This window comes from Caretta caretta, chromosome 4 (assembly GCF_965140235.1).
Source record: "Caretta caretta isolate rCarCar2 chromosome 4, rCarCar1.hap1, whole genome shotgun sequence".
NCBI classification, from domain to species: Eukaryota; Metazoa; Chordata; order Testudines; family Cheloniidae; genus Caretta; species Caretta caretta.
The window spans coordinates 138,820,321-138,836,462 of record NC_134209.1 but is presented as its reverse complement, the minus strand read 5'-3'; the positions used below and the strand labels follow the sequence as shown (position 1 = coordinate 138,836,462).

The 16,142-nt window shown below is 44.7% G+C and overlaps 1 protein-coding gene across 3 annotated transcripts in view; it reads left to right on the top strand.

Annotated features, from left to right (window-relative positions):
• Positions 1–16,142, top strand: part of FGFRL1 (fibroblast growth factor receptor like 1) — a 250,084-nt gene that overhangs the window by 115,346 nt on the left and 118,596 nt on the right. For 2 of the 3 annotated variants that reach the window (XM_048849165.2, XM_075128117.1), the window contains exon 3: positions 3,134–3,406. In XM_048849165.2, coding sequence (XP_048705122.1) covers positions 3,134–3,406 — 273 coding nt within the window. Of the gene's footprint in view, positions 1–2,817; positions 2,904–3,133; positions 3,407–16,142 lie in introns of those variants that run through there. The other variant, XM_048849166.2, reaches the window with a different exon arrangement.

Genomic DNA, 16,142 nt, shown 5'->3' with positions numbered 1-16,142 from the left:
GTGTGCCAAAGTGCATCTCAACTTGAAAAGCATTCATCCGTCACCATTGCAGTCCCAAGGCAAATATGTAGCGAAATAAGACCCAGTAGATTCCTGCATGTTAAAAAGAGATACAGAGACCCCTGACAGAACACCAACATGTGATTCTGCCATAAACCTCTCTAGGAGGTCCAGCTCTCTGCAGCACGGTGACAGCCATGAGCGTGTGAGGGCCTCTGAAGCTTGTGGTACATGATGATTCCAGAGAGAGAGTGCTGCTTACAGAGAGAGTTGTTTTTATTGTTAATAATGAGGCTAGGTAATAAAATGGGACTGTTTATCAAACACATAGGGACATGCTTTTAGCTTGCATTGGACGCCTCCATGCCCTGGAATTGCATCCTTCTGAGAATAGCGTGGAGCTGCACCCAGGGAAATGCATAGCTGCAAAGAAATTGGACATTTTAATTCCTCCTCATAATATGGGAGGTGTGGGGGGAGAGAAAGCACTTGAGGGGCAAATTTAAAAGTGGGGTGGGTTTAAAGGACAGCACAGGGATTTTTTTTAAAGCAGGAAAGGCTCTGGGAAAGGCTCCCATGTGTTTTAAACCACCAAAAAGGTCTGCGTATAGATCTTATGACAGTGGAGCGATCCAAAAATTCCTCAGAATGAAAGGTCAGTCAGAGGAAAAAATGGCATTCGGGAGGACCAAGCTTATCACTAACCGAGTCATGTGACAGATCCAGAGTCAATTCCACTTGCCATCAGGAGAACCGCATGTGCAGTCTGCCTGCAACAAGCCGCATGACGCCACTGGGAAACTATCTCATTCCTCCCAGCCTAAAAATTTGTCAGGAGTCAAGTTGAATGTTGGAAGGAAAAGGTTTTTGAAGAAGACACTGCTGGGAGGGCCTGATTCCCCCTCCACTGTCCCCAGTTGCCCTACACCACACATTCTTCCCTAACAGTACTTATAAGCCACTTTCTGACACCCATGCTCACTTTGAGTAGTACCTTGCTCTGCAGTTGATTTCAGTGTGGTAATTCATGGCGTTGAGGTTCGACTCAGTTTGAGTAAAGTGGCAGAGTCTGCCTTTAACTTAAAAGGGGACTCTAAAATTTGATGCAAGATGTCAGCTAGCGTGTAAACTTGTGTGGATTTTGCCCCCCTTACTCATGAAATAAGGTACTACGCCATGTGAGGTTGGGTCACAGAACTTGGGGCTAGGTCCTCAGCTAGTGTAGCTCCATTAAAGCCTATGCCCATAACTGATCACTGACAGTGGGTGAATCCCGGAAATGTTAGACTCAGATCAGCCTCCAAAAGTTCTGATGACTCTCTGAAGCTTCTCCAAAGTGTCCAAACGTTTGCAGTTTGCAAAAATTGACTGGACTTCTGAGTGTCTCACAAGAAGGGCTTTGCTTGCAAGACTTCTAGTCCTTAAGGTCCTTGCTGGAAACACACAATGGCAGCATTTCTTATGGTATTTTGACATCCCTTCTGGAATCAGGGGGGCAATGTTACTTAAGAGACCACTTCTCCTATTGGCCTGCCTACAGCAGGTGACGGCTGAGGTGTGCTCTAACTACCATCACCTGGAATTCGGCTTTCCAGGACTGGAGCTCTCAGGTGAGGGTCCCAGCCTTTGGGACTTGCTCACTCTTGGCAGTTCACCAGAGCCCAAATCTATTGAATTCCAGGGCCTGATATGAAGCCTTTCATTGACTTAATCAGGCTTTTGATTAAACCGATTCATTATTTTAGGGCTAGCTCCTGACACCTTTACTCACTTTGAATAGCAGCCTAACCCATCTGCAGTCCCACTGAAGTCAATGGGACCCACCAGCATGAGTAAGCATGAGAGAATCTCACCCCTAGTCACTATGGAGCCTGCTTTACTCACGATGATGAACACTCATGCAGATAGTCTCATGGCAGTAACAGGATTTGCTCTTATAAAGAAATGCGTACAACCATGAGAAAGGACTCCAGCACAGATCCCATAGGGGTCAGGTCCTCTAAGCCGCTGTTGTGAGATGGTGAGCAGCCTCAAACCCATTGAAGCCCAGTGGGGATTGAGGTCACTCAGCACCTCAAGTCATCAGACCCCATTAAAACAGGTGTGTCCTTATGCAGGAACAGGGCACTTATTGACCACGGCTGTTTTTTAAATGTTCTGAGAAAGAGGCTGGCTGTTATACTGGTAGGGGCTATAGAAGCTCATAAATCAATGAATCCAATAAAGACAATTATTTAATTAAATAAAGTAACATATTTGAACATTTTGGCTTTGAATTTGGTTCTGTAACTGGGGGACAGCTGACGGTGTGGGAGACCTTATCACTCTCCCACCCCAGCCTTGTAGTTATCATCATGCAGCACAGTATGTTCATGTTGTCACATTCCAGGACACCTTGTTATGCATGAAACTATCGCCTTGTACCAGCAGGAAACATTCAGCAGTCAGGCCAGTCCAATGAACTTGTCAAGGGAAGGTCGAGGCAATGGATAAAAATATCCCGAAAATTCATCACTTTGCATTTAGGCGATGTTAACATGTCAGGATATCCTGTACCTTGTCGTTAAGTAAATGCTGCCCAGCAAATTCTTTGTGTCCTAGAACCGTTCTAGTGTATTCTTATGATTCCTGCTGCTGACAAAGCCCATCTGGTGACTATTAAAGGGAATTGCTATACATATAAACATAAAAGGATTATAACTCCTTGTTTTAAGGACCAATGCTGTTACGAATTTTGGCTTCAGGATTCGTTATGCTTAAAACAACCAGTGATCTGGGTATCTGGGAACCAGGTCCCCATGACATAGAAAAGTGGTGGGTGAGGTCCGGGGCTGGGGAGGGAGGAAGAGAGAAATACAGCTGATTGCCATTGGCAGGTTAATGCAGTTGGTTAGAGCAATGTGGTAAGAATGTCTAAGTTCTGGATTCAAACCCTCTATGGGCTGGTGGTATTTTCTTAGTTGTATCTGTCTGTTGTCTGTTTTTTCCACTTTGATGTAATCTCTTTTCAATAAGTAACTTTTGTTATGTTTGTACAGGGCCCCTCTTCATGACCGGTGGCTTCTAGATGCTACTGCGATAGAACTAGTTCTGATCATATTAATTATTGTTTTTCTTTCCCATTCTTTGTTAGGCCCACCCAGAATTGCTGATAAAGTGATCCACCGGCAGACCGTGAGGTTAGGAAGAACCATCAAGCTCCTGTGTCCGGTAGAAGGTGACCCACCACCTCTGACTATGTGGATGAAAGATGGACGGACTATCCACAGTGGCTGGACAAGGTTCCGGATCCTGCAGCAAGGACTAAAAATCAAGGAGGTGGAAAGTGAAGACGCGGGAACATACATCTGCAAGGCTACCAACGGCTTTGGCAGTACGAGTGTGAACTATACCCTTATTGTGATTGGTAAGTGCCACAGGAGGAAATGTAAATCTTGCCTTTTTTAATGGTAGTGGAGAAGTTTGATTTCTTTTCACCTGGCAGTGATTGCAGGCCCTCTTTGCTAATCATTTACTGACCTCCACTTAAATGGCCCATTCCAGTGTTTGAGGATGGCTAAAGCTAGCTACACTGCTGCACATCTCTTGCATTGCAGTCAGCAGCCGCAAGATAAGATTAGGGAGTGCCAAAGGTTACAAATAAACAGAAGTGATGCAATAATCACTAGGGCACAGATCACAACGAATTCCACACAGGAAAGGCTGAGTGATAAGGAGAGGTCATGCTGATCTTTGTGTTTGCTGCTGGAACAGGGTAGTTCTCAAAACGAATTTTAACAAGCCCATATTAAAGGGCACAACAAGGGGATTTGTTGCAGTGAGCAGTTGCAGACTATGCAGACTAGGAATAAATCTAGCTACAGTGAAACTAGGCACAGAGCTAACACTGGGCCCTAAGGGTCCCAAGTTTCCAAAGAATCCCCATCCGTTGGGTCAGGATTTAGAATGGGTGTGCAGAGGGCCTCTGTCTTTGAAGGAGAGACCACGGGGGCTAGCCTTACCTGTATATGCCCCCAAAATTCTCAAGATCTTGGCCCAGATGATGGAGATCCAAGATCACATGCTGGGTTTGGGTCGATGCTTCTGAGGGCCCAGGAGAGGCCTGAATGATTTTTCCTTCACTCTCAGCGCTCAGAGCGTCTCCACCAGTTGCGGACAGGAAATGTATCCAGCTCTCCTTAGCTGGAGGGAGAGGGCTGGCTAAAAAGTGGCATGTTTCAGGATGCAGAGGGAGGAAAGGAAAGAACTAGAAGGTGGGAAGATGCTATAGGCCTCCACACACCCACCGTCTCCCCCAGCCAAAAGCCTCCTTAACCAGCATGAATGCTTAGCCCACAAAGTCCTATCTCTTTCTCTGCTCATTTTAAACAACCAAAAGCTTCCTGCTGATAAGAGCAGCCTTGCCTGTGAAGACAGAAGAGCCCTGTTTGAACTCTAACCTGCTCCTGCCTTGTCCTTCCCAAACAACCCCAGACTCATGCCAGAAACCAGATTCATGGCTCTTTGCCCAAAAAATCTCTGGGGAGAGGAAAGGGGCTGATCGTGCCACTCTGCAGAGCGAGTATGGGAGGGGAAGACAAAAGACCCCTTTTCCTGCCTAGAGGAAGGAGCTGCTGGCCTGAGGCAAACTAAGCTGCTTATCCGGCCCTCCTGAGGGAGCTCTGCAGGAGAGCATAGGAGGGGAGAGTGCACTTGGCATCTCTACCCAGAAAAGGTTTAGAAATAACTTGTGCCTTGCAGAGCTGTTTGCAGAGATGTGCACAGCACAGTCGCCAAAGTGCTGGGGTGGGGAAGGCACAGAGGGACTGAGGACAGAATTCTTTAAAACCAGCTTCACACCAGCAGGTGGGGCACATTTCCACATCGGCTCCGCTGAAACACTGGGCACAGGAGTCACAATGAGAGCTGTGTGGTGCTGAGCGCGTCTGCAAACCTGGCCCTTATTTTGGTGGCCAAATGGGAGCTGAAGTCTCTTGAAAATCTGGCCCTGAGCTCTTTTGAAAATGTGCTCCTACGGGACTTGCCTAAGGTCACCCAAGACGTCTGTGGCAGAGTTAGGAATTGAACCCCAGCCCTGTGCTTTAACCACAGGGATAGCCTTCCCCTAGGATGGAGTCTCTTAGAATGTCTACACAGCAGCTGGCAGGTGTAATTCCCAGCATAGGTAGACATACCCGTGTTAGCTCTGCTCAGGCTAGTGCCAAAAAATAGAAGTGCAGCATGGCTGGCAGCTTTGGCTAGCCTTCAGAGTATGCACTTGGGGGTCGGACAGGATTGCACACAGGCGGCTATTCTGTCCTGCGCCAGTCACACTGCCATTTTTAGCAGGCCAGCTTGAGGTAAGCTAGCACGTGACTGTCTGCCTATCTTTGGAATCACACCTCCCAGCTGCTATGTAGCCCTACCCTTAGTTTCCATCTGAGGAGAGATTGAAAAGACTGGGACTGTTCAATTTAGAAAAGAGACGGCTGAGGGGAGATAGAAAAGAGATCTATAAAATCACAAATGATGTGGAGAAAGTGAAGGGAAAGTGTTATTTACCTCTTCACGTAACACAAGAACCAGAGGTCACCCAATGAAATTAATAGGCAGCAGATTTAAAACTAACACAAGGAAGTACTTCTTCACACAACACACAGTCAGCCTGTGGAACTCATTGGCAGGTGATGTTATGAAGGCCAAAAGTACAACTGTGTTAAAAAAAGAATGAGGTAAGTTCCTGGAGGATAGGTCCATCAATGGCTCCTACCCAAAATAGTCAGGGACGCAACCCCATGCTCTGGGTGTACCTAAACCTCTGACAGCCAGAAGCTGGCAATGGGCGACAGGGGATGGATCACTTGATGATTACCTGTTCTGTTCATTCCCTCTGAAGCATCTGGCACTGGCCACTGTCAGTAGACAGGATACTGGGCTAGATGGACCATTGCATACACCTATAGCATGGCAGGGCCCATAATGACTTTTAAATTTCCTTTGGAAAGATGAGTTGAGGCTTGCGGCCTGGGGTCTGTCCAGTGTGAAATGCCTTTGCAGTGCCAGGGCTGAGGAAATGAGCACACGCTTTCAGGAGCGCTGTGCTGCTAACTGATCCGACAGCAGCTTTAGAGACAGGCTGAGGGAATTCAGTGACTAGGAGCCGATGATTAGTGACATATGGCTGATAGAAGAACAGAGTGAGAAGAGGGGATTCCCAGCTGTGGGAATTGTAGGATGAGTCACTGAAGGCACAACAGGGGGAGCAGGATGACATGAAGACAGTAAATGGATAATGGCAAAGGGCTAAATTTGCCTCATCTTGTGTGAGTGTCCGGGGGGCAGAGGTGATTTTCCCATCCCCAGGAAACCTGCCAGAGAGAATGGGCACCACTGGGTGCTACATAGGGCCTGGATAATGTGCCTAGACGTAGCTTCTTCTAGCACCAAAGGAGCATGGCTAGGTGGTTTGCAGGCACAGTCACATCCCCACCTCTGTAAACTGGGGCCTGTTGGGAGTGCTGCTGAGCCTGCTGCCCCCTAAGCCGTTCTGCCTGGTATTGGGGTGGCATAGGTGTAAATAAGGTCAGATATTAGCCAAGTGTCTATCTCCCTCTCTAAACTCTTCTCTGTCATTGCGGCCCGGGTCTGCACAATGACTGCAGCATGATAGTTGTCTGATTTTATGTTTGCTGGATAAGAGAAATAGTTACAGCTTTACTGTGGATGCTGAGTGATGTAAGCAGACACCAGGGCACCTTGAGGGGGGGATTGTAATAGTAATCAGGTGATTCTTGGAATTTGCACTTTGGTGGAGACCTCCAGGCCCCTTAGAGAAGAGAGACCAGGAAATGCTTTAGCAGGATAGAGGTTCTTGTGAGAAGGGAAATCCTCAAGTAATAGGATTTCAGTAATGTCAGCTGTTGACTGGGATAACAGCTACTCATACACTAAGAGCCAGCATTGCCTTTGAACATCCTCACCGGCTCCTCCTGACTCCATCCTCTGTTCATTGAAACATCTTATCTCCTTCATCCTCAGTATAACAATTTTGTTGCTATTATGGAAAATTAGAGGACCAAGAGCCTTCTCCTTTTCACTCAGACACAGTTCATCTTTACTGCTCTTCTATACCCCTGGCCTTTGAAATGTCATCTGTCCAAAACCCACCTGTACCTTTTCAGGCTGACATCAACTTGTCTGATCATCATACCCTAGTCACCGTGGTTCAGTAATTTGGCATCGTTCCCAATGTCCTGCTGATGAGCTCATTGCTTCTACCCTATGTATTTACACACCCAATAACACTAGGAGTGACTGAAAGATGTTACTGTCCAATGGCTGTCTGGTGGCCTATGTCCACATCGCATCCCCCTTCCACACCAGCATTGGTTCTTTTTTGTTTGTTGGTTGGTTTTTTTGGACTTCAGCAGCCTCAGCGGAAAGGGCAAAGAGTGAACAGGCTATGGAGACTTAACTAATCTCTTATCCCTGGAGATGGTACTTTGGCATATTGATGGGGGAGTGTTATGGAGCTCCCCTTGCCACTGCCTGTCCTTTCCCCATTCTGTGAACCTTTGGATACTGTTCCAGCACCTTACATGGGATCAAAGGGCCCACCCCAATTCCCATTACAATCTGCGGGAAGACTCTCCTTGATTTTACTGGGAATTGAATTGGGCCCAAACTGTGTTTGTTTAAAAAAAACAACAACACAGGGGAGGGATGAAAAATCAGAGGCCAGGAAATGAGAATTAGGGACTAGCATTGAATTGGAGGTGAGGCAAAATCTCTGAAGAGAACAGGCTGCTCTGGTAAGTTGTATCATCACACAAATTGTATTAATAACAATAGTATTAACAATAGTTAGCACAAACACTAGCTAATGAGGCTCTGATATTGCACCGATTGAAGCATATGGCAATACTCCCATTGACCTCAGTGGGTGCAGGATTGAGCCCGTGTGGAATTTAAAAGAGCTAAACATGAAAAAGACAAAAAAACCCAACAAAGTGTATTGAAGAGTGTGGTCCCAAGCTTGTGATAGAGTTAAGTTAAACAGGGAACAAGTTTGTGCCAAGTGATCATTCGCCTCCCTATGTCTTGATACTAATGCTGGCTAAGAATAGCATCTTTTAACTTCTTAGATTGTTGGTTGTATTTGCTCAGTCCATTCTTGATTGTTGATTATTACATAGCCCTTGTCTCAAATGGCTGTCCCTAGACTTCTTCGTTTTATGTTTCAAACTGATTGCTTGTCTGTAAATGCTCTTTCCCCTGAAATCAGATGTCACCCGAGTATCTTTCCTGCCGAGGTCTGAAAGTCAACACAAGGTACGACTGTGTGACTCTTTCAAAGAATTCAAGTTGGCTCTGAACCTTAATGCATCTGGCAGATGCTGGGGTTTCTTCTTGTGAAAATGTTCTCTGTGTGAAGAGGAACCTTTGTTTATTTTAGAGAACACGGCAGTGTTTTAAAACCAACAGCTTGTCAGCTGGAGGATGAAGAACAAAGTGATGGTGCCGTTTTGTTTGTGCTGCGGAAAGCGCAAATATCATTAAGCAGAATGGCCTTTTGAACCATATGGCCCTTTTTTTAAAATTCATTTTTTAAAGAGCACTTTAAGAATCTTTTTTCAGCATTACTTGTAATGCCATATATTTATACACTACGGCAGGTGCTTGGATACCATTGTGATGGGTGGGGTGTAAGATCCCAAAGAGACTAGAAAATAGAGCAAGAAAGCATCCTGTCACATGAATGATTACTGTGGGAGAGCTTGAAAAAATTAAAATCCATTTTCACCATGAAACATGCTGGGTGTTGACATCAGTGGGGCCAGGATTTCACCTCTGTTCCTTATAATAGAACATAACAAGATGTAGTAATATATGAAAACGTACACGGCAGTTTTTATCTAAAGATTTCACAGCACTGTTAGAAAGCACTATATATTTAGCCTCGCAACACCCCTTTGAAGGAGGTAGATGTCACGCCCATGTTATATCTGGGGACAGTGTAGCACGGTAAAGTTCAGCGACTTGCTCAAGGTCCTACAAGAACTGGGAGTTAAACCCAGAAATGCTGAATCCCATACCTTTCCTTGCCACTGTATCATGCTTCCTCCCTCCTTTTAAAAGAATAATGGTAGGTTATGGGAAGATCTGCCTTTTGCAGTGATGGCTAAAGAGAGTAACTTTTTGAAGCACATAAACCCCATTATTTAGTGAACTGTGCGTGTCTTTCTGTCTCACATGCATAGCTTAGAAGCTATAGGTGGATGAGTTGCTTTCAACTCTGTTTCCAATAAGCAACTGCTGACTTCTAACAGAAGGAACTTGTACAGTTCATCCTGAAATAATACCTTACATCAGGAATGTATAGTACAAATAAAATCCTGTGATTGCTATTTTATTATTTACTTCTTATTTCTTGGGACAGACTATTTAAAAAAAATTGATTAAAAGCAACAGGAAAGTGAGGGTTGAGGAAGGCTAAACAAGGAGTTGATTCATCAAAACTTCAGGGATCTCCAGTACTTAGAACCTTTTTTCCTCCCCCTTGTATCCTTTGAAAGAATAGATCTCTTCCCCTTCATCATTATTATTAATTAATATTTATATTCCAGTAGAGTCTAGAGACTCTAGCCAAAATTGGGGCACCTTTCTACCAGGCATTGTACAAACACATAGTAAGAGAGTACAAACACAAGAGACATGGACAGTCAATGACAGTTAGGCTCCTAAATGCCTAAATCACTTTTGAAAACAGGAGTTAGGCTCCTAAATCAGTTAGGTGTTGCAATGCTCTAAATACCTCTAAAAATTCTGGCCTAAGGTGACATGCTTGAGCTGGGAATTGAGCCCACATCTCTTGTATCCCAGGCTAGTACCTTAACCAAAAGACAATCCCTCCTCCACTACTTACTCCAGAGCCTCTTCTTCCTCCTCTGCCTTTACACAGCCCATCCCTTTTCCCAGTGAACAGGCCTTGCCGAGCCCAGCAAGTTGCTACACTGCTCATATCCAGGTCCCCTTTGAGCGTGGGCTCTGGATCCCAAACATCCAAGAATCCCATTCTAATCCACCTCTGCAAGAAATGTAAGGAAGTAAAAGCAGATAACCAGTAGAAGTAGAAGCTACAGTTTCCTCTCATAGCCAGGCTCAATAGGTTTTGTGGCTTACCACAAGATCTGGGATGGTAATTACAGTGCAGGCAGATTTACTAACACTGGAAGAAGAACTCTTTTTAATCAATATTAGCATTCTAGTGATTAAGTACATAGTTCCTTATCCCAGAGAATTCCATCAAAAACAAATGAGCTGTACAACCCCACAAAGGTTATTTATATAAATATCCCCATGAAATTGTTATCTCTGGCTGTCCACTGAAGTTTTTTTCTTACTAAATTGATCCAGATGGGCCATTTGCCAGCTCATGATCTGTAGCTATCAAAAGGAACTTTGTTTTTGTCTTTAAACTGAGCAGTCGTGCAGATTTCTGGCTGTGAAAACTGGTTGTGTATGGTGTTCCGGGAACCTGCTGCGCACTCAGATTTCCTTCACAGAGGCAAGTAGAGGAGGTCGTGCCTCTGATACTCCACTGTTCAGATAGTTGCTCTGACCGTAAATGGGAGAGCAGGGGCTGCTCTGTCAAAAAATTTCAGCCAACTCTACTCAAGACCTACTGCTACCATGGTGCCTGTGGGAAACTGCCAACCCCACAGGGGCCCTGGGGAAAATATAGCATGGGATCATGTAATTAAAGACCGTATCATAATACATACAGACAAGGGGGAGTGAATTAAGGTTGCACAGATGACCTTAATTCTGGCATTGCCTAACTTTTGAGTGAGTGCTTGACTGTGCAATGTTAAAATCGTTTGTGGGTAACTTTCCTAGGATTTTTGAAGGGCATACTGAAAAAAACAAATCCTGTCACGTGGAATCCTATTGATACACACATGGTTCATCAGCAAGAGTGGAACCTTGCCAGTGCACAGGCCCCTGGCACTTGAGCTAAGGGAGTAACTGACAGCAGTAGTAGGTAGTCATCCTGTATGTGGACCAGTCCCTTGAGGGGGATGAGAAATGCACTTAGTTGCTGACAGCAGAGGAATGGTGAGACTCAGAAATGTTGGGCTCTATATTAGGTTCGGGGGTGAGGGGGGGAGTAGTGTTCTGTAATGGTCACGGACTCTTCGGCTCTATTTCCTCTAGATTTCCCCAGTGCTGTCTCCTCGCCACTCTTGGCTGCTTATCCCAGCCTCACCCTTCCCCTCTCACGCAGCTCATCCCAGTCTCCTTGTCCAGCCAGTCCCAGTCTCTCCCTCCCTGCACTCCTTATCCCAACCTACTCCTTCCTGCACACGTGTCTGGCTGTTGTCCACTCTGTGTTCATGTCAGACTGATTTTTCCTACAGGGAGAGCATTGAGAGCAAAGAAAAGTCAGTCTCCCTGCTGTCAATTGTGGTTCCCAGTGCCACAGCAGCAGGGGCCAGCAATTTCAGGGAAAATTCTGCTCAGATATGTAGCCCCAGGATGGAGCATGCTCAGTACAGACAGAATCTTCAGAAAATCTAGCTGCCAGGACCTCTTAACCAAACAGCTAAAGTTTGGCAAAATTATAAATAACTGAATGCAGGATTTTATCCTGGGAAGTGTTGGACAACCTTCACGCCCGGCCTAGAAGAACAAATAATATCACTTCGCCCACAAGTCGGGTCATTCATTGAAGGGGAGATCTCCAAAAAACAGCTGGGTGACATAGGAAATGATATTATTAAATATTTACACTGCGGGCATAGCCACCTCATTCACTGAAGTTAAACACGGAGCTCTTCAATAAGAAAATATTATGGGCCAAATCCTGTGATCTCTGCCAACATTGAGGACCGGTTTTTCAGGACCTGTGAGAGCTGCAGATGAGCCTAGGGGACCAATCTGAGTATTGTACCCAACCTTGCAGGGGGGGAAAGAGGCATATGTGAAAGCGAGGTGGCACCCGGCTCCCTGGAGTCAGCCAAAATGCAGCAGGAAGGGGTAGCTCAGTGGTTTGAACGTTGGCCTGCTAAACCCAGGGTTCTGAGCTCAATCCTTGAGGGGGCCATTTAGGAATCTGGGGCAAAAATTGGGGATTGGTCCTGCTTTGAGCAGGGGGTTGGATGAGATGACCTCCTGAGGTCCCTTCCGATTCCATGATTGCATCATAAGCTGCTATTGCCAATAAACATGTTAGCAGACTTGAGTTGTTTGATCAAGTACTTGAAGATCAGTACTGTCCTTTATTTGTCTTTGAATATGTACATTCACCCTTTTATTACCCTGTTTAGAGATCTACCAGATACAGATGGCAGAATTGTCTGAGCCTTGCCATTCTCAGTACACCCAGAGCTATGTAGATTGCTAGTTTCCCTGAGGTTCTGCAGCATGACCAACTTAATCTTGCTAGGATGCATCTCGGCACAACTTCAAAACAAGATCAACATTCAACCCCAAGAAGCAGCTGCTCTGGTGTTTTTCTTTTCTGCTTTGCATCTCAGCCTGTTGTGTTTGTAGTCTCACTTCTTCGGTTTTATGTGGAGGAAGATTGTGGTGAAGAATCCATCACCTTTCTGTTCACATCCTCCTCCTCTTGGCACCTTGACTCCCTTATAGTGTGTCCCATACCACTCATCCACTGTCTGTGTAATGACCTGTAAAATGATGTTACTGAAGGTGGGAGGTTAAAAACAGCCAGTTGTCATAGACTTCTCTGAGCACTTGGAGCCGTACCCTTAGAAACTGAACTGCAACTCACTCTCCAGCAAATCAGGTTTGCTATTGAATGTCTAAAATCTGTCTGCTGAAAGTGATTGCGTAGAGAATCTTTAGCGGCCTTAGAAGATTTATCTTTAAAGTAGCTTTATCCTGCCTGGCCAGCTGCTATTTTATGTTTTTCATAGCTTGTCCAAGACAGCTCTCTTTGATAAACAGGCCTCTGTGAAAAATTTGCATTAAAAGAGCCTTTTAAAAAAAAAAAAGTCAATGTAAGTATCCAGGAGGAAAAAAAAAAAAAGCATGGCAGTGTATGAATGGACATTTATTCTAGCATGGTTCTCACTGCTTATAGCACTAGAAAATCCTGTGTGAAAGAAATAGAGTACAGTAAAATATGGTTTGCATTACTGATCTCCGATGAAGTCATCAATCTGTGTAGAAATCATTTATAGTACAAAAGCTGTGAAAACATTTGTAGCCCAAAGTCAGGTGCGGTCAGCCATCTTGGAAAAGCATGACAAATGCATTTATAGTTGGGTTTTGGCCTCTTAGCAAACTCTGGGGACCAAAGAGCGATGTACTCAGCAATAACTTTGTGAATCAATGTTGAGTCAGCAATGCATGCACCAAGGACACTTTTAATACTACGCAGAAAACTGACATGAGTCAACACTTGACAAAGATGCAGGATTTGTATTTAAAAAACAAGAGTGGTTTAGCTTTCATTAGTCACACTACAGAGTTAGTACTTCATTTTTTCATACATCAACTCCAGCATAAAATGTGAAAGGCAGTCTGTGCAGCATGGGCACAATTACACACCATGTAATCACAACTAATAATGATTATTGTTATGTGAAAATGAGAAACTTCTTGCTATAGTAAATAGTAACAACATTTTCACCTTTAATTTGCTGTGGCCCTCAACTGTGCTGGTGCCTATACCCACCGATTAACACCTGGTGAGGATCTGGCCCCATTAATTCACTGACAGTAATGGTTGTGTTGCTAATTAAAGCCAAGATTGTTTATGGCTTTTGGGAGTTGAGCAGAAGAGGGTGCCTTAAATCGGCACCCAAGAGCCTGGCAGTTGAAGTAATTGCACAAAGAGTGTTACTGGCTAGTTCCCTGTAGGCTCAGCTTGGTCACAGCAATCTGCACAGATCCAATTCCAGAGCTAGGCGAGGGAGCTCATTTTTTGCTGAGAATGTGACATCAGATGTGTTGTTAAGAGAAAGCATATTATGCATCAGGTACAAGGAGTAAACCGAATTCTGCCCTGCGGTCTGCAGGAACTCATCCTGTTGATCAGGGGAGTGAAAAATACTCAGTATGGACATTTGAGTGTTTTCACATTTCATTATGAACTTGAAAACTGACTCATATTTCTAAAAAAAACTCCCCATGCTTCCCAAAGCGTTCACTAGGCAATGGAGCTCCTCTTCCAGCAAAACAACTCATTGCCTGAGTGAAAATGGACTTATCTCAAGTGAAAGGCAGCTCATCATGGTCAGTTACTTGCATGGCTGTCATGCCTAGAGGCCATGATCTGGTCCCATTGTCTAGACACAGCACAAACATAGGCTGGGGTATTTGAAAGTGCCTGAAAGAGTTAGGTGTCCAACTTCAGCTGAATTTCAATAGTACCTCATTCCCTTAGGCTCCTCTGGAAAAAAGTCAGACACATTCCCTGCCCCAGCATGCTAAGTCTAGAATTTGAATTTTCCCAACTGGAAGTACCCACTTTGTTGAATTTTGTGGGAAAGAAAAGGACAGGAGAGAAATCATCTGAAACAAAAAGGTAAATGTTGCTGGAAAAATGTTTCCCCAACTTCAGTGGTTTCAACAAGTGTCACGCACATGGGTCTGAAATCCATATATGGCTCATATTATTTTGTTCCTGAAAAGCTCCTTCTGCATAAGGGCTCTGAAAGAGGTTATTATGCCACAGTATCAATATTAACTGTAGCCTTTCCAAAAATGGCACTGAATAAAAATGTATCAACAAGCCATTCCATTGACGACTCCATGTGAATGGGTGTGTGATGCTGGAAAATACCATGCATGGGTTACAGTAACATGTCTTGCAGCTCCAGATCCATAACGTAACTCAGTGCTAACACACAAAATAAAACAAAGATCTTGTAAAAAATGTGGCCATTAGTTTCATTTGATTTTCTAACATACTTTACGGTATGCTTATCAATACATCATGTGCTAGCCAACAAAGGCCCCACTGTTTCAAATAGACGTCTTTTTCTTTCCCCATCAAGCTGTAACATAGAAGCCAAGTTTGGAAGGTGACAACACCTGTTCACAATTTAAAGGAAATTAAAAGATTTTTTTCCGTGAATGTAAGCATGAAAATCATACATATATGTATGTATATATAATTTCCCCCTGCATACTCCATCCTGCGGTAGAGGATTGCAAGCCAGAGTTGCAGCCTGTGTAAATTTAAGGCGTGCAGACCATGTGGGTGCATTTAGCCCACAATCCTTTGCAGATGCTTTAGAGTGTGTGGCTGCTGCTATGTCCATGCAAATATCAAGCTGCTCTGTTTGCTGTGTGATTATTTGTTTGGGAATGAAAGCAATATGCAGTGTCAAGAGCACTGACATTAACAGTGTGTTTGATCTATGGCTTCCTTCTGTTAGCTGATATTAATAGAATTAGCCCCTGGTCCAAACTAGTTTGTGGTGGACATTTCACTTCTTTTGCTCGGCGTATCCAAGGGTAAAAATCATTTCATCGCCTATTTTATTGAAAGACTTTATTAATCCCAAACTTCTTTTGGGAAAAAAAAAACAGCCAACCAGCCAGCCAAACACCCACCAAGCACAACCCTCCATGCAGACGATGGATAAGAGCCTCAGTTGGTGTCCGTGAAGTTGAACCAGTTTACACCAATCTGACCACATCTGTTTACTGATGCTTAGTAATGTTCTAGATTGTTCCTGGTCCTTGAGGGTTGTGTGTGTGGATAAGAGGGGAGGGGCAGAGGAAGGAACTTGAAGTTGCTGACCAAAATTCTGGCCCAGCTGCAGTCCTTGAGCTAAAGGACTGCTATTGCCTAGTGCCCAAAGCAGTGCTAACCTATTCAAAAGGGGCAAGGAGCAGCCACAGCCTCACCCTGGCCAGCAGCTTTGCTTCCGCAGAATGAGCGGGAGTGCAGCCTGCATCCTCTTCCGTGGTGGCCCAGCAGCTCTGCTCCCCAGAAGCTCCTGAGGACATTGTGGTAACAGGAGCCAAACACTGGGTGATGACTCTTCTTAGGTGCTCCTGGAGTACAGCATCAAACTCAGCCATCAGCTCCACAATTTTAAGGAAGTTTCCATTGTTTGGCACATACAGCTGATCCGAAGTGCCACACAGTGCTAGGTTTTGGGTACTAAGCATTCTCACAA